At 53.6% G+C, this 26525-nt stretch overlaps 1 protein-coding gene across 4 annotated transcripts in view; it reads right to left on the bottom strand.

Annotated features, from left to right (window-relative positions):
* The window catches only part of GRIN2D (glutamate ionotropic receptor NMDA type subunit 2D), a 44832-nt gene that overhangs the window by 10050 nt on the left and 8257 nt on the right, over positions 1–26525 (bottom strand). For all 4 annotated transcript variants that reach the window (XM_084905799.1, XM_084905798.1, XM_084905800.1 and 1 more), the window contains 8 exons: positions 25092–25711; positions 19222–19336; positions 18774–18985; positions 17848–18016; positions 17066–17219; positions 13809–13934; positions 13364–13593; positions 11431–11591 (listed from right to left, as the gene is read on the bottom strand). In XM_084905799.1, coding sequence (XP_084761925.1) covers positions 11431–11591; positions 13364–13593; positions 13809–13934; positions 17066–17219; positions 17848–18016; positions 18774–18985; positions 19222–19336; positions 25092–25711 — 1787 coding nt within the window. The remainder of the gene's footprint in view (positions 1–11430; positions 11592–13363; positions 13594–13808; positions 13935–17065; positions 17220–17847; positions 18017–18773; positions 18986–19221; positions 19337–25091; positions 25712–26525) is intronic.

Below are 26525 nucleotides of genomic sequence, written 5' to 3'. Positions count from 1 at the left end.
ATTATTATGCGTTCGGAGATCATAACGCATAATAATCTGGCCACTCAGTGTATATGAAAGAGACTGAAAGATACTCACGTTGGGGATTTCCCCCCAAAAAATCATCCAGACACACCACCCCACAGTGAAGTTCATAGCTAACAACCCCATTTATATAATCACAGGCCCATCATTTCGAAAGCTTTGGACCCACCACTCCCATATACGACCATTCTCCCAAGGACCACCAGCCATCACATAAAGCCTTTGATAAGAAAGACAGAAACCAACAGCAGGGGATTGGAAGGAAACACTAGGCAGACAGGAGAAAATGTAACTCCTCTCCCCCCACAATGACCACCCATATCATCAGGGACACAAGACCAGATACCGCCACTTCAAACCCTTAACGGGATACGATGCAATCGGCCGCTCTGAAATAACACCGTGAAAATGGCAAGCTGCTATACAAAGGTCAGAGATCAAAAAAGTGCTTAGAAACGAAACACACACTTGAGGAAATGAAAAGCTGAGTATGAGAGTGGAAGATATAACCTGAATCAAGAGTCCCAGGAAGTGGAGCAGGGAGCTAGAGAGATGGATGCATTAAGAGAAGGAATAAGCCCATACTGGTGTGGCTCAGTGGATAGAGCACCGGCCTGTGGACTGAAAGGTCCCAGGTTCTATTCCAGTCCAGGGCATGTACCTTGGTTGCAGGCACATCCCCAGTAGGGGGTGTTCAAGAGGCAGCTGGTCGATGTTTCTCTCTCATTGATGTTTCTAGCTCTATCCTCTCCCTTCCTATATTTAAAAAAAGAAAAAAAAGAAAGAAAAAAAAAGGGGGGAAGGAGTAAGAGAAATGGACAGCCCAGGAAGCCCAATGGGAAGTTAAGTAAAAGTTCCAGAGAGAAAAAAAACAACAGAAAACTGGGGGGGAAGGGGGGAAAATCGTAATAGAAAACATGAGAAAACTTGCTGGAAGAAATGACAGGATGGGAAGGTTCAGTCACGAGAATAACGGAACACACACTGCCCAGGACAGGAAAAAGAAAAGGAGGGCACAGACGAGCCTTGGGATCAGAATGACTTTGGATTTGTCAACAGTAACTCAGAAGTTAGATAGTAGCCCTGACCGGTTTGGCTCAGCGGATAGAGCGTCGGCCTGCGGACTGAAGGGTCCCGGGTTCAATTCCAATCAAGGGCATGCACCTTGCTTGCAGGCACATCCTGGGTGGGAGGTGTGCAGGAGGCAGCTGATCGATGTTTCTAACTCTATATCCCTCTCTGAAAAAAAAAAAAATCCATAAAATATAATAAAGAAAAGGAGCAAGAATGAGAGAGCCAGCCGAAACCGGTTTGGCTCAGTGGATAGAGCGTTGGTCTTCGGACTGAAGGGTCCCGGGTTCGATTCCAGTCAAGGGCATGTACCTTGGTTGCGGGCACATTCCCGGTGGGGGGTGTGCAGAAGGCAGCTGGTCGATGTTTCTCTCTCATCGACGTTTCTAGCTCTCTATCCCTCTTCCTTCCTCTCTGTGAAAAATCAATAAAATATATTTAAAAAAAGAAAAAGAAAAAGAATGAGAGAGCCAAACTCAGGAAGGGTAAAACTTGGGAGCTGACAGGATCTGAACCCCGGGAGAGGCAAGGGGAACAAGCCAGGGTGTAGACCCTGCGCAGACCGGAGCGGGCCAGGAGGTCAGGAGAGACGCTAATCCAAGGAGGTGATGCGCGTGGAGGACCTGCGGCCCCGGGTCCGCGGAGAGATCCGTGCAATGAACAGAGGACGCGGGTTTGCATTCGTTAAGCACAAAGAAAACTCAGACACTAAGCAACTGCAGGACGGGAGAGGGGGAGACCGTGATTAACTGCAGGGGAAACAAAGACTGCGTGGGAGCGCAGGGGCATCTCGGTTTACTACGGCGGCGGCGGCGGGGGGAGGCTCAGTCAGAACATCACACACGGCGCTCCTCCCGCCGGGATCCCCGCGGGGGCGGCCGCAGCCCAAACCCGAGCAGGAAGGCGTGTCTTCTGCCCGAAAAAACAACCACCAGGAGGCAGCCACTCACCCAAACGTGGTATGGAGAGACTAGGGCGTCGGTGGGAAAAGAGAAACGGAGGTAGGCAGGTGGGCGCGGTGGGTGGTCATTTCTTAAAAATCGTGTGTTTATTTGACGCTCCACATTAGGTGAACATATAACTCTGATAAAAATAGAATTAGCCCTAGCTGGTTTGGCTCAGAGGATAGAGCGTCGGCCTGCTGATTTGAAGGGTCCCAGGTTCGATTCCAGCCAAGGGCACATGGCTGGGTTGTGGGCTTGGTCCCCAGAGGGGGATGTGCTGGAGGCAGCGGATCAGTGATTCTCTCTCATCATCGATGTTTCTATCTCTCTCTCCCTTCCTCTCTGAAATCAATAACAATATATTAAAAACAAACAAACACACACACACACACACAAAACAAAAACAAAAACAAAAAAAAAACAGAACTAAAAGCCCTGTCCAGTTGCTCAGTGGTTAGAGCACCAGCCCCTGCAGAAGGGTTGCAGTTCGATCCCTGGCGTGGCAGGGTGAGTGCAAGAGGCAACCAATGGATGTGTCTCTCTCCCCCTCCTTCCACCCCTTTCATACGCTAAAGATCAATGGGAAAAAATATCCTCAGGTGAGGATTAACAACAAAAAAAACCAGAACTAAACATTAGGGGGAAATGTAAACAGGAACACAGGAGAGAATAGGGTGCAGCAGAAGCAGGAAATCTGCAGCGGCGACAGCGCGACAGGCAGGGGTACCGCTTGTGAGTCCACGGGGCTGCTGGTCCCACCGCCCGGGAGGCAGCGCATTGGAGCGGCTGAGACGCTGGACTGAGAGGCAGAGGGCCGATGGCCAAGTCTCAGCTCTGCCACCCAGCAGCTGTGGGGATCGTGCTGCACCTCGGTTTGCCCATCTATAAAATGGGGATAATAAATTCACCTATGAATACAGGTTTAATTGTGTCCTTCAATATTCATATATATCTTTTAAAAATATATTTTATTGATTTTTTACAGAGAGGAAGGGAGAGGGATAGAGTCGGAAACATCGATGAGAGAGAAACATCAATTAACTGCCTCTTGCACACCCCCCACTGGGGATGTGCTCACAACCAAGGGACCTGCCCTGGACTGGAATCGAACCCAGGACCCTTCAGTCCACAGGCCAATCTCTATCCACTGAGCCAAACTGGTTAGCGCATGCATATATATATATATATATATATATATATATATATATATATATAAAATATATGTTTATTGATTTCAGAGAGAAAGGGAGAGGGAAAGAGCGATAGAAACGACGGGAGAGAATCATGGATCGGCCACCTCCTGCACATCAACCTGGGCATGGGCCCTGACGGGGAATCGAGCCCCATCGTGGCCTCCTGGCTCACAGGCTGATGCTGAGCCCCTGAGCCGGCCGGCCCGGCTGCATCCGATACTGAAGTCTAACCCGGTGCCTCCAAACGGGGCTCAGGCTGAATGAGGTCATTGGGGCGGCCCTCAGCCAACAGGCCTGGCAGACGTGGGGACACAGAGACACACACGGACGGAGACGCTGTGAGGACACGGGGAGGACAGGCGCCTACAGGAGAGAAGCCAGAAACAAGCACGGCGCTTCCTCACAGCCTCCAAAGGAGCCAGGGGCGGGCAGCCTCCACACGGCCAGACAAGGCAGTGCTGTTGCAGTAGCCCTAGCGAACAGGTAATGAGCTTGGTGGGTAGTAAATGCTCTTGTCAATTTATTTATTTGTCATATATTTTATTGATTTTTTTTACAGAGTGGAAGGGAGAGGGATAGAGAGCTAGAAACATCGAAGGGAGAGAAATATCCATCAGCTGCCTTCTGCACACCCCCCACCGGGGATGTGCCCGCAACCAAGGTATGTGCCCTTGGCCGGAATGGAACCTGGGACCTTTCCGTCCGCAGGCTGACGCTCTATCCACTGAGCCAGACTGGTTAGGGCTGCTGTGTGAATGTAAAAGGTTTGGGCGCGATACAAGCCTTGGCAAGGATCCGGAATGGGGGCATGAATGGGAGGTGGGGGTTCTGGGGGAATAAGGACACATAGGTAATACCTTAATCAATGAAGAAAAAAAATAAAGAAAAAGTTGGTAGTAGAATATTCATCATGGCCAAGCTCTGGAGACCACCCCAAGCCCCCCGATAACAGAGGGAGAATTCTGTGCGCAGTGGGCTACGGCCACGGACAAACAACCCAGTGGTAACATGGGGCAAAACAAGCCGGACACAGCCCTGACCGGTGTGGCTCAGTGGATAGAGCGTTGGCCTGCAGGCTGAAGGGTCCCAGGTTCGAATTCGGTCAAGGCCATGCACCTTGGTTGCGGGCACATCCCCAGTGGGGGGCGTGCAAGAGGCAGCTGATCGATGATTCTCTCATTGATGTTTCTGACTCTCTATCCCTCTCCCTTCCTCTCTGTAAAAAAAAAAAAAAAAATCAATAAGATATATTTAAAAAACAAAAAACAAGCCAGACACAAAGGCTGCTGTACACACTGTTGGACTCTGTTTGTGGGATCGATATTCAAATCCAGGCAAAACCAGTTTACAGCGAGACTCTACGGAGTTTTCTGGGTGCTTGGGCATCTCCCATGCCTTAGTCTAGGTGGCCCAGGGAGGTATGATGCGTGTACAGACAATCCATGAGTTTCACACTTCAGATTTGTGTGTTCTATCTCAATAAGCAAAGATAAAATATGCCCTGGCCAGTGTGGCTCAGTTGGTTGAACATCAGCCCGTGCACCGAGATATAGCCGATTCAATGCCCAGTTGGGGCCCATGGTCGGGGCACATGCCAGGATTATGGGCTCCATCTTTCTCCCTCCCCCTCCCCCCCCTCTCTAATCAATAAAAACATATTTTAAAAGAAAGATCTCTCTATATAATAGCCTAAGTGACCATCCACCTGTTCGATCTCTGACTGGTAGCTATGATGCACACTGACCACCAGGGGGCAGACGCTCAATGCAGGGGCTGCAGAGCTGCAGGGGCTTGGCAGCTGTGGTTCTCGGGTGAAGCACCCAGAACCAGAGAGGAGAAAGCCTGATTCCAAGCCGGGACCCCTTGGGGGGTGTCTGAGAGCTGGTTTCAGCCCGATCCCCCCAGGCCAGGCCAAGGACCCCACCAGTGCACAAGTCTGTGCGCAAACCGTGCACTGAGCCTCTAGTGAAATATAAAAAGATTCGTGATGAAGCCTCAAGCTATTTTTACTCACCAAGGGCTGGGGTTGGGGCTGACATTTGGATGGGGGAAAAAATAGTGCAGGGATTCCCCTGTTCTCTGAACTCAAGGACGGAATAGATTTGAATTCCTTCTTTTTTTTTTTTTTTTTTAAGACGTTAGTCTCCTTTGCTGGTCACACACTTCACTGCTCAACCCAAGTCAGGAGCCAAGTAGCTTCGGGATATGGGATTCCCCCTCCCACACACCAGCCTGGATTCTCACTCTGAGAGTTAAGGACACAAAGGACTGGGGAAGGGAGGGCTGCCTGCAGAAGTAAAAGAGGAAGTCCTCCTGGCCTCCCAGGAGGGGGACCAGGGGGACCAGGAAGGCACTCTGGGCGGTGACGTAGGCGTGGGTGGGCGGAGCCTAGGAGAGCTTAGAGGGAGAGGATCTGGAAACCCCAGGGGCCGTCCTGGAGGAGGGCTGAAGAGGACCGAGCGGAAGAAGGGGGAGAGGGAGAGGTGAGTCAGCCGGAGGGCTGGGGAGGAATCTGGGGGTGAGTAAGGAAGTGGAAAAGTCCAGGGAGAGGGGCGGGGTGGGTGGCCAGAGCTCTTGTACGTTTGATGTTCGTCATGAAACTTTTCGCACTTGTTTTATTTTTTAATATATTTTTAGTGCCCTAACCGGTTTAGCTCAGTGGACAGAGCATTGGCCTGTGGACTGAAGGGTCCCTGGTTCTATTCCCTGTCAGGGCACATGCCTGGGTTTCGGGATCACCAGTAGGCAGCCAATTGATGTTTCTCTCTTCCACTCTCCCTTCTTTTCTCTCTAAAAATCAATGAAAACAGGAAAAAAGAAAAAAGAAAGAAAGAAAGAAAGAAAGACAAAGGAAGAAGAAGATAGAAGGAGGGAAGGAAAATAGCAAAAGAAGAAAAAGACTCTGTCGGGAGGGACAGCCTGAGCCAGATGTTGCTATGGGGCCCTAGGAATGTGGTCAGTCCCAAGGAGAGATGCTCCAAGTAGAACATAAACTCAAAATACAAAAAGAGAAGGAAAAAAAGGGAAGCCTTCCATTCATGTTTACATTACATATAGAAATGGTACCATGTTAAAATTAATACTGCCTGTTTCTGTTACTGTGGATCCTGGGAAGTTTTAATTAAATCTGTAGTTCCCCACTTCTGCTCTAGGAGAAAAACTGCCGGAGGACATGCATCGAGCCACCAGCAATGAATCAATAAGGGGTGGGGGAGGGGAGAGATCTGTCACCTTATTTATTTAAAAATATATATATTTCATTGATTTTTTACAGAGAGGGAGAGAGAGGGATAGAGAGTTAGAAACACCGATGAGAGAGAAACATCGACCAGCTGCCTCCTGCACCCCCCCCTCCCCACTGGGGATGTGCCCGCAACCAAGGCACATGCCCTTGACCGGAATGGAACCTGGGACCCTTCAGTCCATAGGCTGAGGCTCCATCCACTGAGCCAAACTGGTTTCGGTTCACCTTCTTATTTTTATCAATAAGCAAGTGGGCGTCGTCTAGACCCGGTGGGGAGGGGGGGTGCTGAGGGGCCACCGGGCTTCACCGCTGCAGGCTCCCAGGGCCCCTTTGAGAACCCACAGGGAGCTGGGATGTGGCAGCCCGAGAACCACGTGACCAGGTCTCACCCTGGCCGCTGCTGATTGGCTCTGGCATGGACACCTGACTCCCAGCTGGACCAATCGGATTCTCTCTAGCGGGATGTGAAATTGAACACAGGCGTGCATCCGCTCAGATCGGACCTCGAAGCATGGGAACTGGGTCCATAGGGATTTTAAGGAGGGGAACATGAAGGCTCAGGGACTGAATTAACTTGTTCCACTGCAAGTAAGGGGTTTCCTCCCATTCCAACTTGTGTTTTGTTTTTTAATGTATTTTACTGATTTTTTTTTTTTTACAGATTGGAAGGGAGAGGGAGAGAGAGTTAGAAACATCAATGAGGGAGAAACATCGACCAGCTGCCTCCTGCACACCCCCTACTGGGGATGTGCCTGCAACTAAGGTACATGCCCTTGAAGGAATCGCACCTGGGACCCTTAAGTCCGCAGGCGGACGCTATCTCCACTGAGCCACACTGGTTAGGGCACCACCTGGTTTTAAAACCAGTGCTGTTAAGCACCCCAGGAAACTGTTAGGAACTCCCTGGGTACGGGGGACACCAGAATCCCGGCATTTTACTGAAAGATATGGAAACTGGTCCCTAAAGAGAAGGAGGAATCAATGCACAATTTAAAAGCAACTATTTTGCCCCAGCGGTGTGGTTCAATGGATAGAGCACCAGCCTGTGGACTGAAGGGTCCCGGGTTCAATTCCCGTCAAGGGCAAGTACCTCGGTTGTAGGCTCCTCCCCGGCCAGGGCCCTGCTGGGGGGACGTGTGCAGGAGGCAACCCATTGATGTGTCCCTCTCACATGGATGTTTCTCTCTGTCTTTCCTTCTCCCTTCCACTCTCTCCCTAAAATCCATGGAAAAAATATCCTCAGGGGAGGACTCACCAAAAAACAAACAAATAAAAAACAACGATTTTTCCTGTTCCGTGCTGTGTCCTAACATCCCTGCTCATGATTCTCCAAACTCGATATGCAGCCTGGGCCTTTTGAGGAGTCTTCTCTTCCCCTCTCCCCCTGGTGCCCACCGGGAATCTCCAGGAAACTGTGGTAGGCAGGATCACGCCCGGACCCTGTGAATGTGCTGTTACATTTCGAAGAAGGATGCAGATGTGATTACATTAAGGGTCTTAGGGTGGTGAGACCAGCCTGGATTATGCAGGTGGGCCCGACAGAACCTCGGGGTCCTTATAAGAAGGAGGAAAAAGATCAGCCAGGGAAGGTGAGTCATTGCCTCGGGCCGAGGGAGTGACCCGGGGCCCTGAGCCGAGGAAGGCGGGAGAACAGACTTGGGCAGGAAGGCAAGGAGTCAGGTTCTGCCACTGAACGCGGAGAAGCCCGAACTTGAACTCACTGGCCTTTCTGTTTGTGAAGGCGTATTTGTCAGGGCGGGAGGATTCACACGTTGGATATTATGCTAGCTTGATTCATGAAGTTTAAATATTGTAGTTCGACTCGCAGTAGGTGAGCCTGCGTGTGTACTCTCAGGCCGGCCCTGCCAGTGTTAGCAGCTGGCCTGCCCAAAGTTGGGATTAAAGAAGAAAAGCTGGCCCTAACCGGCGTGGCTCAGTGGATAGAGCGTTGGCCTGGGGACTGAAGGGTCCCGGGTTCGATTCTGGCCAAGGGCACACGCCTGGGTTGCAGGCTCGATCCCCAGTAGGGGGCCTCCGGGAGGCAGCCAGTCAATGATTCTCTCACATAATTGATGTTTCTCTCTCTCTCTCTCCCTCCCTCTCCCTTCCTCTCTAAAATCAATAAGATAGCCAAAACCGGTTTGGCTCAGTGGATAGAGCGTCGGCTTGGGGAATGAAGGGTCCCGGGTTCGATTCCGGTCAAGGGCATGTACCTTGGTTGCGGGCACATCCCCAGTAGGGGGTGTGCAAAAGGCAGCTGATCGATGACTCTCTCATCGATGTTTCTAACTTGCTATCTCTCTCCCTTCCTCTCTGTACAAAATCAATAAAATATATTAAAAAAATAAAAAAATCAATAAAATCAATAAGATATATTTTAAAAAATTAATAAGGAAGAAAAGCCTGTTACGAAACCAGCTCGTGGTACGGTGCTTCAAGGAGAGGGCCAAGGGGAACGTGGAATCCCTGAAGGGGCTGAAGTTGGACAGAGAAAACAGTAGCCGCAGGAGATGAGAGAGAAATGGGGGGGCCGATAAGAAAGTGCTGACGTTCCCTGAAAGGGGAGCCTTGCAGGGAAAGCACAGAGATGGGAGACAAGGGGCCATGTGACCCCCGAACCCCCAAGAAACCCCCGCCCAACCCCCCAAAATTGCAAGAGAGGACAAGATGCCAGAGAGAAGCTGCTGGGTGGCAAAATGCAGATTGCATGAGGCCATGACCCTGGCTGGTGGCTTGGCTATCACAGTCTCTGTGTGCAACCTCTTTCTTTGCCATTTTCCCCAACAGAGGCTGGAAGGCTGACATGATTTCCCAGCCTCCCTTGCAGCGAGGAGTCGGCCTCTGATGGATTCCGAGAAATAGCCAGAAGTCCCTGCGAAAAGCACACTTTTCCCAATAGAAAGGCGAAGTCTTGCCAGGAGAGAATCCTCCACTCTTTCCCTCTCCTCCTCCTGCCTGCCTGGAACCACGGAGTGCTCCAGAGAGGCGGCAGCCACACGGCGATCACGAGGCAGCCAGAACCAGCAGGAAGGTCTGTCTCCCAGGCTGACGTAACAAAGTTCGGATTGTTCATGGTATCTCTGAGCTATCACACAAGCCTCGGGCTTCTTCTGAGAGATAAACACACACACACACACACACAAATCACACACATCGGCTAAGGATTCCTTACAGATCCAAGAAAGTTAACTATTTTGTTGACTACCATTATCCAGTGCAGAACTGTGCCTGGTAATCTTAAATATTTTCAAAATGAATGAATGACTTTCACATTCATTCAAAGCCTAGTTTTACGTTCTTTTCTTCAATGTATTTTATTGGTTTTTTTTTTACAGAGAGGAAGGGAGAGGGATAGAGAGAAACATCGATCAGCTGCCTCTTGCACACCTCCTACTGGGGATGTGCCTGCCACCAAGGTATGTGCTCTTGGCCAGAATCGAACACAGGACCCTGCAGTCCAGGCCGACCTCTATCCACTGAGCCAAACCGGTTAGGGATACTTTCTATAAATAAATAAATTTTAAAAACTGATTTCAAAGAGGAACGGAAACATCTACGATGAGAGAGAATCACTGACCTGTTGCCTCCTGCACACTCCTCTCTAGGGATGGGCCATGTGCCTACCTGGGAATCAAACCGTGACCTCCTGGTTCATAGGTGGATGCTTAACCACAGAGCCACACCGGCCGGGCTTCACTTTCTGCAACTATTGCTAAGAGACGCTGCTGTGTCCTTACGCAAACCCATTCACTTTACAGACACCAAACTGATGCAGTTTCTTATCTTGCAGCCCAACAATCCTAACCACAACAGGAGCCAACAGGACCTGGTTAGGAGTGGCTCCTGGAGGGTGGGTGAGGATGGGCCTCGGGGAAAGGCTCTAACAGACAGGATAGCCGGTCCCCCTGGTCCCACTGATGCCCCCTCCATCCATTCTCCACCCGCAGCCAGAGGGGGCATTTACAGACAAATCAATCACACCTCTCTTCTACGCAAAGCCCCCCTCCCCATGGCTGCTCACTGCCCTTTGAATAAAACACAACCATGGAGCTCTGACTGGTCTGGCTCAGTGGATAGAGCGTCGGCCTGCGGACTGAAGGGTCCCGGGTTTGATTCCGGTCAAGGGCATGTACCTTGGTTGTGGGCACATCCCTGGTAGGGGGTGTGCAAGAGGCAGCTGATCGATGATTCTCTCTCATCGATGTTTCTAGCTCTCTATCCCTCTCTCTTCCTCTCTGTAAAAAATCAATAAAATCTATTTTTTAAAAATAGGACAGTAACATTAACTGAGCACTTACTATGTGCCAGACCCTCAAAAAAAATAGGGGCTAAGAAAGCAAATGCATGCTGAGTGGCTAAATAAAGTAGGGACAGGGAGAGAGTTACCATGCTCAGCTTGGACTGCACTCTGGGGCCAGAACTTAACGTTATCCCTATTTTTGGAGAAAACTGATGTTAAATAAAATTTAAAAATAGTAATAATACAAATATTCATTCCATCAAGTTTAGTTCTGATGATGATGATGAAGATGATGATAATGGTAGCAGCAAACACCTACAGCATGCCAGGCACCGCTCGGTTGTGCATGGATTAACTAACAATACTAACAAAATAACTTGTTAACCAGTAACAATAACTGTAGTAGTTCTTAGAACAACCTTATGTGGCAGGTCCTCCTGTGATCCCCATTTTACAGGGGAGGAAACTGAGGCTCAGAGAGGTTGAGTGACTTGCCCAAGGACACACAGCCAAGAAGAGACACACATCCAGGATGTGACCTGGATCCCTAACCCCATCACAAGGACCCTATTCCTGGGAGTTCGCTCCCACGCTCAGCGACCTCTGCCCTCCAGGCTGACCCACCCCGCATTGACCCCTGATGCCAGTAAGCCACCCCTCGCCATCCCTGAGCACCCGCAGGCGCCCCCCCCCCCCGCCCCCGTCTGCGCTGACCCTGCCTTGAGGTGCGTGAGCGCCTCCTCCACGCGCGGCTGGTTGTAGCGCACCATGTAGCTGTGCATGTCGGGGTAGTTGCTGCGGATGTTCTTCTCCGTGGACCCGTTGGGCACCGTCCCGAACTTCAGGGGCGGGTACTGCTCCTGGGGCCGCTGGAACTGGGGCAGAACGGAGAGTTACTGGGGCGCCCCCTGGGGGCCTCCGGGGTGAGGATGTGCTCCACCCCGATGTCCGTTCCAGCTAGGGGACACCCCAGGGCAAACGTGTTCCTCAGACTTGGTATAGGTATAGGCATAGGTATAGGCATAGGCATAGGCATAGGTATAGGTATAGGTATAGGTATAGGTACGGGTATGGGTATGGGTATAGGCATGAGAGTCAGTGGCCTATAGTAGGAAACACTGCTGCCCACCCACAGGTACCTATACATTTGCAGGTCTTTGTGTATGCCTATGCCTGTGCCTATACCTATGCCTATGCCTATACCCATACCCATACCTATACCTATGCCTATGCCTATACCTATACCCGTACCCATACCCATACCCATACCTATACATATACCCATACCCATACCTATACCCATACCCATACCCATACTTATACCCATACCCATACCTATACCTATACCTATACCTATACCCGTACCCATACCCATACCCATACCTATACCCATACCCATACCTATACCTATACATATATCTATACCTATGCCCATGCCCATACCCATACCGATGCATATACTTATGCATATACCTATATCTATCTATCTATCTATCTATCTATCTATCTATCTATCTATCATCTATCTAAAAGCCTAAGTAAGCGACCTGAACGCCAGAACAACCAGAATGACCGGTTGCTATGACACACACTGACCACCAGGGGGCAGATGCTCAATGCAGGAGCTTCCCCCATTGGTCAGTGCGCTCCCCCAGCCAACCTCCCCTGGGCCCTCCCTGTGGCTGGCCAACCTCCCACGGTCCCTCCCCTGGCTGGCAGGCCCCGGCCAGCAGCTGGAAGGACCCGATCGGCCCTGATCGCTGGCCAGGCCTAGGGACCCTACGCGTGCACGAATTACAGATACACGAATTACATATACACATAATCAGTAATATTAAAATGCTTAACACCCAGCATGGCCTGGTCATGGTCCAGTCAAAAAAGTTTCAAGAAGGTCCCAGAGGCCCCTGATATGCCAGGCATTAACCCTTAACTTGCTGGGTCCATGGGAGGAGGGGAGCCGGGACAGTTGTTATTTACCAATCTCTTCAGAAATAGCTCACGATTTGAACAGCAGACGTAGCCAGACAGGTGTGTGCTGGCTCAGAGTCAAGTGCGTATGCGACTAGACAAACGTTTCATAAAGCCATACTCATCCTTATTTCGTAAGATGCAGTCAAACGTATTTTCTATTCTATCCAATTGCATTAAACAAATTGCTTGTGGCCATCCATTGGATGGGATTTCTCAACCTTCTAAGAGGTCCTGACACCCAGTGAGCAGGGACCCCCGATGAGGCAAGAACAGAAATGAGAGTCAGCATTTAGAGCAATTTAATTTTGCTTGCCTCCATTTTAAATTTTACTTTTCTGGTAATTCATTTCCATTGTATTTCATAAAAGCATGGGTCTCCGCTGGATTAGAAATGCCGAGAATTAGTTCTTCATCACAGTCTTGAGAGGAACGGTGGTCTAGACTACCCCATTTGGCACTGGGGGTTCTTTGTGCTTCAACATTTGGCAACACTCTTCCCCTGGGAATACTTAAATGGTTCATTGTGGGCTCCAGGACTCTCCCGTTGTGGAACTCTTTCTGGGAGGAGACCCCCAGAATCCTCTTCTGCCCACCCACGTGACAAGGCCTGTGACCTCCAACCCCGGCCAACTCCCCCCCCCCACCCCCCCCCCCCGCCCCACCCCGCACACACCTTCCGGTCACTGAGCCCAGACACGGTGTCCACGTACTCCTCCTGGATCATGAAGGCGGCCAGGTTCGCCGTGTAGCTGGCGAGGAAGATGACGGCGAAGAAGGCCCACACCAGCACCATGATCTTGCTGGTCGTACCCCGGGGGTTCTCCACGGGCACCGAGTTATTGAACACCAGGGCCCAGAGCAGCCAGATGGACTTTCCAATGGTGAAGGTGGAGCCACCGGGGCCTGCAGGGGGCCAGGAGATGGGGGGTAGGGGGGCATGGACCCCAAATTCCTTCTGCTCCAGGAGGGAGCAGAAAGAACTACAATCCCCAGTGGCCCCTGGGGCCTCTGCCGCCTCAAGGGGCCAAAGCTCTGCCCCAATGCCTGCTGGGAAATGTAGTTCTCTCTCGCTGTGGTCCAGGGGCTCTGAGGTAGGGGGATGGAGGAAGGGGACTCACGCTTGCCGGTAGCCAGGCTGCGGTTGTAGCCGACGGGACTGAGGTACTCGAAGATGAAAACAGTGACAGCGACCACGGTGAGGCACATGACGAACATCATCACCCACACGGCCGGGCTGTAGGGCTCTGGGGACATGGGGTGGGGGTGGGGGTGGGAGGTGGTCATGGCTCAGCCAAGCAAAAGATTGGGGGACCACAGACATGTGACCAAGGTGCAGCCCAGATCTGACCCTGTCCTACCCGGTCCCCTTCCCAAGTTTCCCATCTCAGGAACCAGCCTCGCTGCCCACACAGGCCCCTGAGAGCCATTCTCTCTCAAAGACAGCCCAGCTCAGCCATTCCTGTGGTTGCAAGCACCAAATAGAAACCGTCTTTTTTTTTTTTTTTCCCCCTACTTTTTAACACCCTGACAAAGGGTTTCCAGTAAGCTTTTTTAAAATTTTTATTTTATTGATTTTTACAGAGAGGAAGGGAGAGGGATAGAGAGCTAGAAACACCGATGAGAGAGAATCATCGATCAGCTGCCTCCTGCACACCCCCCACTGGGGATATGCCCACAACCAAGGTACATGCCTTTGACCAGAATCGAACCCGGGACCTTTCAGTCCACAGGTCAATGCTCTATCCACTGAGCCAAACCGGTTTCGGTGAAACCGTTTTCTGAATGTGATTCCTGAGCCCCAACCGGAGTCTCCGTCTCCCCTGGCCATCCCCCAAGCCATTCATGCCCCACACCCCGGCACCAACTCCCAGGTTCCCCAAACTGGGAGTCCCCCCGTCTATTCGGTCACAAACCAACCCCCTATTGACATTCTCTCTCTCCCCCGTTCTCTTCCTCCCCAGCCACAGCCTATCAGTCCGCACCCCCATCCTCCTGTCCCCTCTCCTGGACCAGGCCTTGCCCCCTCTCCTGCATCATCTCCCCAGTCTCTCCCTTCAAGCCTGCCCCTCCCCCCCCTTTTCCATGGCCCTTGCGGCTCTTTCCACACTGAGCGGTGACCTGACCTCTCCCCAGCTCACAGTCCCCCGTGGCTCCCCAGCACCCACGGCCCCACTCTCAGCCTTGCTCCCGCCCTCCTCTCCAGCCGGATCGCTCAGGAAACCATTGCTTGACCCGCCCAGACCTCACAGCGAGCCACTGCCTCTCCGGCCCGGTCTCCACGGCTCCCCTCCCCTCCTGAGGTGCCCATCAGACAGACGTCCCATGCCCCCTCCTCACACGGCCTCCGGGAGTTCAGGAAGGGCCCCTGAGATGAGCTCTGGCTGCGGTGATCTCCCTGGGCCGAGTGCAGGCAGCCAGGACGGCCCTGTCACCGCGGAGTCACCACCCTGGCCGGTCCCTGCAGCGTCTGGGGACACGCCTGTCACTCCTCTGGGCCACCCCGAGGGCCGTGCCTGCGACCCTGTCACTCCTCTGCTGAAAGCAGGCCCACGCGGTGTCTCTCAGAGACCTCGGTGCCAAGACGAAGCCACGAGAGACATCGCTGGGGAGAGCACCAAACGCAAAGCACGAAGGAAGCTGTCCCGGCTCCCCGCCTCCCCCCAGGAGCCGTGCTCAGACGCAGGCGGCGGCGGGAAATGACAGCGGCTCCTTCTATTTCCCCCGAGCGAGCGGAGTGAATGGGCCCTCGTTCCTGTTCCGATCCCGCTCAGAGCCCAGCTCTCCGGGGTGCCAGCTTCCTGCCGCCTCTCACTCTGCCTCCTGGCCTCACCCCCGCCGTCCGCTTTCCCCCGCCGCCTGCAGTAAGAGGAACCCTTGCCGTTTCAGTAAGAGGAACACCCAGCCTTCCTACCAAGACCCCCTTCTTCCCCCCGGCCACCCCTCTCACTGGCTCCGTGCCTCCAGTCACACAGGCCCCCTACTATTTCACAAATACTCCCTGCACGCCCTGGCCGGTGTGGCTCAGTGGATAGAGCGCCGGGCTGCGGACGGAAGGGTCCCGGGTTCGATTTCGGTCAAGGGCATGTGCCTTGGTTGCGGGCACATCCCCGGTGGGGGGGAGTGTGCAGGAGGCAGCTGATCGATGTTTCTCATCGGATGTTTCTAACTCTCTATCCCTCTCCCTTCCTCTCTGTAAAAAAAAAAAATCAATAAAATATATTTAAAAAAAATACTCCATGCACACCGCCGCCTTCGTCCTTGCTGTTCCCTCTGCCTACCTTGCTTTTCCAGGCAGATCTACACAGGGCTGAGTTGCCTCCGCGAAGGGGGCGGCCTGCCCAGCCACCGAGCACCAATACTATTTATTCCCTTCCTTCTCTCCCCAACCCCCAGCGTAACTTCCTGTAGGACTGGTCACCATCTTAAGAGATTTTGTCCCTGGATCCCTTTAAGAATTTATTTTGTCTCCCCCAGGAGGGCCAGGAGCTCTCAGAGGCGGGATTTGTGTGCCGCTCAGAGCCTGGCACACGCCAGGTGCTCAGAAAACAGTCTGGTGGGTGACTTGTACCATGCTAATCTCTCCCTCATCTCCTCATCTCAGACGTATATACTGGGAGACTTGGATTTTGTGGGGCCTGAAAGCTCCTACAATTTGGAGGGTTCTCCGTAAGAAAAAAGAATACAGCCAAACCGGTGTGGCTCAGTGGATAGAGCATCAGCCTGTGGACTGAAGGGTCCAGGTTCGATTCCTGTCAGGGGCATGTACGTTGGTTGTGGGCACATCCCCAGTAGGGGGTGTGCAGGAGGCAGCTGATGGATCTTTCTCTCTCATCGATGTTTCTAACTCTCTATCCCTTTCCCTTCCTCTCTGTAAAAAATCAATAAAATATATATATTAAAAGAAAAAAAAGAAAAAAAAAAAGGATACAGTCTGGCCGGCATGGCTCCCTGGTTGCTCTATGAACCAGGAGGTCATGGTTTGATTCCCGGTAGGGCCACATGCCCGAGTTGTGGGCTCCATCCCCAGTAGGGGGCGTGCAGGAGGCAGCCAATCGATTTCCTCTCATCATTGATGTTTTTCTCTCTCTCTCCCTCTTCCTTCCTCTCTGAAATCAATAAAAACAGACTTTTGGAAAACACAGAATCATGGCTACAAAACCAGGCCCAGGGCCTTGCAAAGGCTGTGCGAGAGGAGGCTCCCGCCCCCAGCCAACCTTAGCTGCCTGGTCACAATGCTCCTGGCAGTGGGAGTGACTTCTCTGTATTGCAGATTCGGAAACTGAGGCTCAGAAGTGAAGCCACTGGACGGAGTCCCGGCAATGCCAGGTGGGACGGGCACACAGCGGCCCCGGCCTGGCGCCAGGGCCCCGCTCACCGAGGAAGGCCGAGGGGGACACGGTGCCGTTGCTGCGCGCCACCATCACGCTGATGCCCGTCTCCACGAAGGGGACGGAGAAGTCCACGATCTCGGAGCGCTCCTCGTTGATGGTGAGGGAGCCGATGGCCATGTCGGCGCGCTGGTAGAACACCTGGGGGAGGGTGAGGAGGGGGTGAGGGTGCCCTGCTGGCTCTGGGCAGGTAAGCGGGAGGCAGGCAATACTGGGCCCGAGAGGAGACCAGTGACAGCGCGAGAGGGAGGCTGGGAGGGTGGTGGGTGAGTGGGTGGGGGAGGGGGACGCAGGGGGGGACAGGGACGGTGGAGGTGAGAGCTTGGGAACAGGAGTGGGAAGAGGTGACCCTGACCGCATCCTGCTCCTGCAGCTAAGTTTTGGGCTCCATCCTCCTGGCCCCACCCCTTCTAGGAGTTCCACCTTCCAAGCCTCACCCCCGCCCAGACACCTTCTCCCGGCCCCGCCCCTTCCAGGAGTCCCACCTTCCAAGCCCCGCCCCCGCCCAGACACCTTCTCCTGGCCCCGCCCCTTCTAGGAGGGCCACCTCCCAAGCCCCGCCCCAGGCACTTTCTCCTGACCCCGCCCCTTCTACTCGCCCCGCCCGCTCGGGGCGGGTCCTTTGGTGGCCCCGCCCCTTCGAATCCGGGAGTTCCCTAGCTTCAGTCCAGTCCCTCAGCCCCAGAGTTCTGCCCCGGAGGCCCCGCTCCCTCGGGCCCCCTCCTGGCTCTGGTCCGGCACCCCCGCCCGGGGCATGCACGCGCCTCACCTCCCCGATCATGCCGTTCCAGACGCCGTCGATCTTCTTCCCGTGCTTGCCGTTGGTGACCAGGTAGAGGTCGTAGCTGAAGCCGATGGTCTGCGCCAGCCGCTTCAGAATGTCGATGCAGAAGCCCTTGCAGCACCGCTTCTCCGGGCGGGGGGCGTCCGGCGGGGGGCTGCGGGGGACAGCAGGGTTGGGGGCACTGGGGGCCGCTCGTCTTAGCGCAGGGAGGGACAGGCAGCCGCTAACACGAAGGTTAGCGCTTTCTGGGTAGACCGAGGCTCGGAGGAGTGATGGGACTTGTCCAAGGTCACCAAGCTGGAGGGCGGTGAGGGTCCTGGGTCCCAAGGAAGGAGGGGCTGGGCCAGGACCCCTGGGCTTCAAGGCAGGAGGAATTTTTGTTGTTAATCCTTGGATCAGAGGGTACTTTCCCAAGTATATTTCCATTTATTTTCTGTTAATCCTCACCCGAGGACATTTTCCCATTGATTTTTAGAGAGAGTGGAAGAGGGGAGGGATGACAGAGAGAAACACTGATGTAAGAGAAGTCCATTGCTTGGTTGCCTCCTGCACGTGCCCAGACCAGAGCCGGGATTGGAGCCTGCCACCCAGATCCGTGCCCTTGACCGGAATCGAACCCGAGACCTTTCGGTCCACGGGGGGTGATGCTCTAACCCACATATGTCAAACACAAGGCCCGCGGGCCAAATCCAGCCCACCAGGCCTTGCAATGTGGCCCGCACCGCGCTGTCATCACTGCACTCCGCTGCCAGTTTATGACATTGTCAGTTTATGACTGTTCAGTAAACCATTCGGCCCGCGATTTAGGCTGGATTTTAGATTTTGGCCCCTTCTCTGATTGAGTTCGACACCCCTACTCTAACCACCGAGCCAACGCGGGCGGGGCGGGAGGAAGCTACGGAAGCGGCCACCTGTGGGTGCGGTTGAGCTGGCTCCGGCAGGGCACGGAGTCCCGGATGCAGGTGCCGCTGATGGGGTCGGCGGGCTCGACGATGACGAAGGGCCGCTCCTCCAGTGTGGCCACCGTGAGGTGCTGCGTGTCGTCCACCGGCTGCAGGAAGCGGCCGTAGCGGGACCACAGCGGGTACTTGAGGCGCAGGGCCTGCTGCTCCCAGGTGCCCACCTTGGCCGAGAGACGGGGGTTCAGGCTTCCTGGGGGGCGGGGGGCGGGGTAGGGGGGCTTCCCAGAACGCCCGGGCCTTCGTGGCCCAGGCTCCCAGCTCCGCCTCGCTCAGATCCGGGAGTCTGGGCCCCCATCTCCCTCCTCCCCGTAGGTCTGGGCTCCCAGTCCTCCCCCCCCCCCTCGGGCCCAGCAGTCCGGGCCTCTCCCACCCCGAGGCCGGGGCGGCGGGAACTCACCACCTCCCAGGTCCTGTCCCTGGTGAGGGAGATGACCACCAGGGAGGGGTTCACCAGAAAGCCGTCCTCGTTGAAGGAGTAATCCCGGTTGTCCCAGGTGATGTTCATGAAGTACCTGCCCGGGAGAGAGGGAGGGGACCCGTGGCACCCGGACTGGGCCGCGGTGGCTGAACACAGAAGGAGGCCCTGTCCTGCCGACCAGCCCCCGCGTCCACGTGGAATCTCCCCCACGATGTCGAAAACTCCCAGCATCCTCTTTCCTGCCCAGGACTCTCCCCTCGCTGCCCAGCCCCCCCCCCTCCCCCCCCCCCCCCCCCACACACACACCAGGTCCTAGACAGAGCCTCAGCCTGGGTTTGGGGCGGTTGGAGACCCTGAGTGCTCCGGCCCCGGCCGTCTCTGATTGCTCCCCATCCTCAAACTCTTTCGCCCAGCCGGTATTGCTCAGTGGTCAGAGCATTGACTTATGAACCAGGAGGTCGCGGTTCAATTCCCGGTCAGGGGCACATGCCCAGGTTTTGGGCTCCATCCCAGTTTGGGGCGTGCAGGAAGCAGCCCATCGAAGATGCTCGCTTATCATGGATGTTTCTATCTCTCCCTCTCCCTTCCTCTCTGAAATAAATATATACATTGGGGAAAAACACACAAAACTATTTCTACCCCAAACCCACTTTGCGTTCCACTAACACTGAGTGTCCCCAAACAGGCCAAGCGGTTTCGTGTCTCTAGGTCTTTGCAAGTGCTGTGCTCTCTGAGTGGAAAACATGTGTCCTGTCCCTTCTCATCCTGACCAATCCGTTCGTCTTCAAGACCCAGCTCAACTGTCCTTCCTCTGGAACCCACATATCTTTTTTATATTCTTTTTAAAATATATATATATTTTATTGATTTCACACAGAGAGGAATTGAGAGGGATAGAAAGTTAGAAACGTCGATGAGAGAGAAACATCGATCAGCTGCCTCCTGCATGCCCCCTACTGGGGATGTGCCCACTACCAAGGTACATGCCCTTGACTGGAATAGAACCCGGGACCTTTCAGTCCGCAGACCGACGCTCTATCCACTGAGCCAAACCGGTTTTGGCTAAAATAAATTTTATTGGTTTTGTTTTTTTTTACAGAGAGGAAGGGAGAGAAAAAGAGAATTAGAAACATTATGGAGAGAGAGAGTCATCAATCAGCTGCCTCTTGCACGCCCCCCACTGGGGATGTGCCCGCAACCAAGGTACATGCCCTTGACCAGAATCGAACCCGGGACCCTTCAGTCAGCTCCATTCACTGAACCAAACTGGTTTTGGCAGAACTCACATCTCTCTCTCTCTCTCTCTCTCTCTCTCTCTCTCTCTCTCTCTCTCTCTCTTAAAATATTTCTATTGATTCCAGAGAGGAAGTGAGAGGGAGAGAGAGAGATAGAAACATCAATGATAAGAGGTAATTATTGATTGGCTGCTTCCTGCACACCCCACACGGGGGATCGAACCAGCAACCTAGGCCAGAATCGAACCCAGAACCCTTCAGTCTGCAGACTGATGCTCTATCCACTGAGCCAAAGCAGTTAGGGCATCGATCCCACATATCTTCACTACGTCATGACACCCTGTCCTCTGAAGGCCTGTCACATTGCCCCTGTCACTGGACCAGACCATCAGCTGGCCCCTTCCCCTGCCCAGGCCATGGGTCCCCCAGCCCCATCCTTCCTGCCCCTGGGATCTCTCTGTCCCATCCCCCCCTCTCCATCCTCATCACCATCCTGAAGCCCTGCCCCAGCCTCTTGCCTGGCCTTCAGCTCCAATCTCACTCCTTCAGGCTGCTCCCCACTCTGCCCCAAAGAGGTCTTCTTAGGCCCCAAATGGACTCCGTCTCTCCCTTGCTCATAACCCGCCCATGGCTCCCTAGTGCCCCATGTCCAAGACTCCCAGTGTCCGAGACTCAACCAGGTGTTCAGGGTCCTTGTGGCCCCATCCACCTCCACAGCCCCATCAGCCCCCAAACCCTAATGCTCCCCCTGCCTTCGTCTCCCCTGAGCTCTTGTGGACCACCAACTCAGTCAAGTTTTCCTCCACACCGGGCCTTTACCCAGTGCTGTGCCCCTGCCTGGAGTTACTCTCTTTCTGGTGAACTCCCAAGTGCTTTTATTTATTTTTTTAAAATATATATTTTATTGATTTTTTACAGAGAGAGAGGGATAGAAAGAAACATTGATGAGAGAGACATCAATCAGCTGCCTCCTGCACATCCCCGACTGGGGATGTGCCCGCAACCAAGGTACATGTCCTTGACCGGAATCGAACCTGGGACCTTTCAGTCCACAGGCTGACACTCTATCCACTGAGCCAAACCGGTTTTGGCCCAACTTCTTTTAGAAGCAAGCCAAAACCCTTAACCTGGCCGAACAGCCTTAAATGAGCCGCTGAGCCCATTGAGTTTCTCCACCCCCCAGTTACAGCCCTCCACCCATTAACCTCCAGCCACGCTGGCCTTTTGTTCTCTCTCATTTTAAAATTAAAAAAATATATATACATATATTTTTATTTTTTCACGCTGGCCTTCTTTCGGGCCTGCAAGCAGGCAATCCCAGCCCAGGGCCTTTGCACCTGCTGTCTGCCCTCCCTTCTTTTCACTAAGATCTGCCAGTAGTTGGCTCCTCTCTCTTTCTTTTTTTCTTTTCTTTCTTTCTTTTTTAAATTTTATTTTTATTTTATTTTATTTTTTTATTGATTTGAGTATGGTATCACATAATTGTCCTCATCCTCCCATCCTCTTTATTTCTTTTTTTTTTATATCTATTGCAGAATAATGTTTCTCAAAAGATGCCCATGTCCTAATCTCTTGAACCTGTGAACATACCACCTTCTTTTTTTTTTCTTTTTTAAAATATATTTTATTAATTTTTTACAGAGAGGAAGGGAGAGAGATAGAGAGCTAGAAACATCGATGAGAGAGAAACATCGACCAGCTGCCTCCTGCACACCCCCCACCGGGGATGTGCCCGCAACCAACATACATGCCCCTGACCGGAATCGAACCCGGGACCCTTCAGTCCCCAAGCCGACGCTCTATCCATTGAGCCAAACTGGTCCCGGCGCCATCCTCTTATTTCTTTTTGTTTTTATTATTTATTATTATTAGTCCTCACCCGAAGAGAGTTTTCCATTGATTTTTAGAGAGAAGGAGAGGGAGAGACAGAGAGAGGAACATCGGTGTGAGAGACACAGGGATTTTTTTTTTTTTTTTTTTTTGGCTGCCTCCTGCATGTGACATGCCTCCTGGCCCAGGCCTACAACCTAGGTACGTACCCTTGCCTGGAAGCGAACCCAGGACCCTTCAGTCCTCGGGTGGATGCTCTACCCGCTGAGCCAAACCAGCGAGGGCTCTTTATTTACTTTTTATCTCCATATTTCTCCTTCTCAGACAGACCTTTCCTGAGGACCTCACCTAACCTAGCACCCTAGCCATTTCTTTTCTTTTTTAATATATTTTATTAATTTTTTTTTTTCAGACAGGAAGGTAGAAGGATAGAGAGTTAGAAACATCGATGAGAGAGAAACATCGATCCAGCTGCCTCTTGCACACCTCCTACTAGGGATGTGCCCGCAACCAAGGTACATGCCCTTGACCGGAATCGAACCTGGGACCCTTCAGTCTGCAGGCTGACGCTCTAGCCACTGAGCCAAACCGGTGAGGGCCACCCTAGCCATTTCTTATCACATCCCATTGGTTTGATTTTCATCGGAGGAGTGAACACCTGCTGGTGTTTCCTTCTTCCTTTTCTTTGTGGTCCCTGTCAGACGGTAAACTCTGTGCCAGCGGGGGCCTTGCTCAGCTCCACACACCCTTCATACGCTGTGCCTAACGCCGTGCTGGGCACACAGCAGACCATGTACAGGGAGTGAATGAGTGAGTGAGTGAGTGAGTGAGCTATTCATCCTTCCGGCCTCAGCTCTTCCTCCCGGAAACTCCGTCTCCACAGGCTGAGCCACGGCTTGCGTAGCCCAGTTTGGAAGGCTGATTTGGGCCAATGGAATCCCTCTCTTGGGAGGGCATGAGCTGTGACATTGGGAGGGATGGCAGGAGAGAAATGATGAGTTTGGGGAGGAAGCAGAGTCCTGGGTTAATGGTCATAAGAAAGGAACTGGACAGCCTTCGGGAGTGGCAAGCTGGGAATGGTGGTGGTGGTGGTGGTGGTGGGGGATTGTCTTGGCCTCAATTCCTGACACCTGGGTTTCTGTGTGAGTTTATCTTTCCCATAAACCCCCCCTTCCCCGAGGAAATCTGAATGAGACTCTGCTTCTTGCAACCAAAAATGTCCTGTCTGAGACAGCCCTCGCCCGGCGCTCCCGGGATGCCCATTTAACCTCCATTACCGCCAGCGCCCCGCCGTGCTGCCATTATCCCGGCCGTGTCTGCGCCCCTCAGGACCCCGCGTTCTCTGAAGAGGAGTCCGCGGGCTTTTTCATCTGTGTTCCCAGCGCCCAGCGTGAGCCCTCGTTCCTCGCAGGCCGAGCTCAGCGAGTATTTATGAACGGGGGATGTTTTGTCTCACCCTCTTGTCCCCTGGATCCTCGTTTCGCCTCCCCGAGGCTTTCTTGCTCCTAAGCTCATTGCAGATATGGGCCTCTGCTCCCGCTGTTCTGGCCCCCGGCCTATCAATTCCTCCCCACACACGGCTCCCTGTGGTGGAGGTGCTGTTTCCCATCACCCTGTTCTCCTGTGTTAAAATAATTGTGTGGCCGAAACCGGTGTGGCTCAGTGGATAGAGCGTCCGTCTGCGGACTGAAGGGTCCCAGGTCTGATTCCGGTGAAGGGCATGTACCATGGTTGCGGGCACATCCCCAGTAGGGAGTATGCAGGAGGCAGCTGATCGATATTTCTCTCTCATCAGTGTTTCTAACTCTCTATCCCTCTCCCTTTCTCTCTGTAAAAAATCAATAAAATGTATTTTAAAAAATAATAATAATCGTGTGTACTCTGGGCGCTCAACTACCAAGCTAGAATCGACATTCCCCAATCTCCTTTGCAACTAGCCCAGGGCACAGCACATGAAGGAGCCACATTCAAAACATCTAACCACTGGTGAGGCTCAGGCATTCGTCAGTCAGAATCCACATCTAACCAACGCGCACGCACGTGTCTGCAAACGGCCAATAAGCCAGCGCCGGCCACGCGACTGGACTACGTTCTCGCCAACGGGGAGTCAGACGTGTCCCTTCCCCCTTACTTGCCCCAAAGGAAATGGCTTGCTCTCCTCATCCCCTCTTTCCCCCTTTTCGTGACCTGCAATTCAGAGTTGCCCACCACCCAGCTTTGACTGCGAGCGAAGGAGACTGGCAGAGCCACAGGGTGGGAGGGGCCTGGGTCCCCGAATGGTCACATGGAGCAATGGGGGTCTCCAGATAACCTGGACCCCAGATCTCCGGATTGTTAAGATGTAGAGGAACACATTTCTCTCTCTTTGAGTCTTTTTGTTACTTAAGTTCAGCTTGTGCTCTTCACAAGGGTATTTCCTAAGAAGCCATCAAGAAGATGCGTTGCTATTTCTATGCCGCATAAAGAAAGAAGCTCTCCCAGCGAAGCCACGATAAGACATCATTTTTAAGACACGTCTTGGTATCAAAGACATTAAACTGTGAACGAATGGGCATCTTAGAATGATGAAATACAGTAATACGCTCACTGCGTCTCAGGTGCTTTTCCCAAATTATCTGACTGAACCCCAGAAAGGAGAGCAGCCAATTACTCAGTGACACCCATTCCTTTACAGACAAGGAAACGGACGCTCAGAGGGGACCATCTGACGGCATTCAGGCAGGGAGTACCCTACTAGTCAGGCTCGGAGTCTCCCCACCCCGCTCCCGCCCCAGCCCCACTCACCTATGCAGACTCTCCCCTCGATGGGTGCGGTTCTGGGCGCGACAGTCGTGGCCGAGCTCGGGCAGGAAGCCGTAGTCGCGCAGCAGGGCCTGGGCCCCCCTGGCCACCACGGCCACGCCAGCGGCCACGCGCCGGGCCAGGTCATCCCTCCAGCCGGCGGAGCGCACCGCAAACAGCCCTGCCGGCAGCGGGGTGCCTCCCGGCAGCAGAAGGGGCTCTCCGAGGCCGCCGGAGCCCCCGCCGCCGGCCAGCTGGGGCCCCACGATGAACCAGACGTAGCCAGGCCCCGTGAGGCCGGCCTCCTCCGCTGCCCGGAACACGGGCTCCGCCTCCTCGCGGGCACAGAAGAGCAGGCGGATCTGGGCGCTGAGGCTGCGGAGCTGGGCGCTCAGCACGGCCTCGCCGGCCCCGGGGTCCAGGGTGAGCGCCCCGCGGTGCTCCCAGCCCACCAGGCTGCCATCCGTCAGCACCTCGATGTAGGACAGGAAGGCGCGGTGGCCCGGGGCACGTGTGGTCACGGCGACGAAGGACGTCCAGTCGTACTCCTCCAGCACCTCGAAGATGACCTGGAGCTGCTGCTCCGTGGAGGAGCCCAGCTGCAGGAAGGTGGAGCCCTTCTCCTGCGGGGAGAAGGGGGGTCAGGCCTCGGGATGGGGAGACCGCAGCTCCCAGGGGCCGTCCCCTTCAGCCACCAATCAGGGGGTCACAGCTCCCGGTGGTCCAGAGGGGACCCCATTGCCTGGAAGCTGGTAAAGGGACACAGCGCCCGGCCACCGCCAGGGGTCCTGGCTCTCAATATGACTGACTGACTGACTAGCTGTACCAACCCCTCCCCTTTTCCTGCCCCGTCACAGAGCTGGGCCTGCGTGAGGACCAGCCACAGGACGGAGTTCGTTCTGGGCTCATCCGTTAAACCTCTCCCCCAGACACCTTACTTTCTCCCCTACCTGAGGGCTCAGCAGAGGACTCTGAAGTCCGAGGGCAGCGGTCGGCAAACTCATCAGTCAACAGCCAAATGCCAACAGGACAACGATTGAAATCTCTTTGGAGAGCCACATTCTTTAAACGTAAACTTCTTCTAACGCCACTTCTTCAACATAGACTCGCCCAGGCAGTGGTATTTTGTGGAAGAGCCACACACTCAAGGGGCCAAAGAGCCGCATGTGGCTCGCGAGCCGCGGTTTGCCGACCACGGTCCTAGGGGATTACAGAGGCGCAGGGAAGAGCCTGGGTCCCTAAGTCACCACTCGGAGGGGGGCCTCCTCCATTCAGGGACACCTGTTTGGATTTTATTTGAGTAAGAAATACCTTTGATTGGGGTGAGCCACTGAGATGGAGGGATTTAGCTGTTGGGGGAGTGACATTACCATAAAGAATACTCCATCAGTGAGGGAACTACAGTTCCCAGAAGCCACCGAGGACTACATCTCCCAG

The sequence above is a fragment of the Pipistrellus hanaki genome (genome assembly GCF_964339955.1).
Source record: "Pipistrellus hanaki genome assembly, chromosome: 15".
Classification (NCBI taxonomy): Eukaryota; Metazoa; Chordata; class Mammalia; order Chiroptera; family Vespertilionidae; genus Pipistrellus; species Pipistrellus hanaki.
This window is presented reverse-complemented; position numbering and strand designations above follow the sequence as displayed.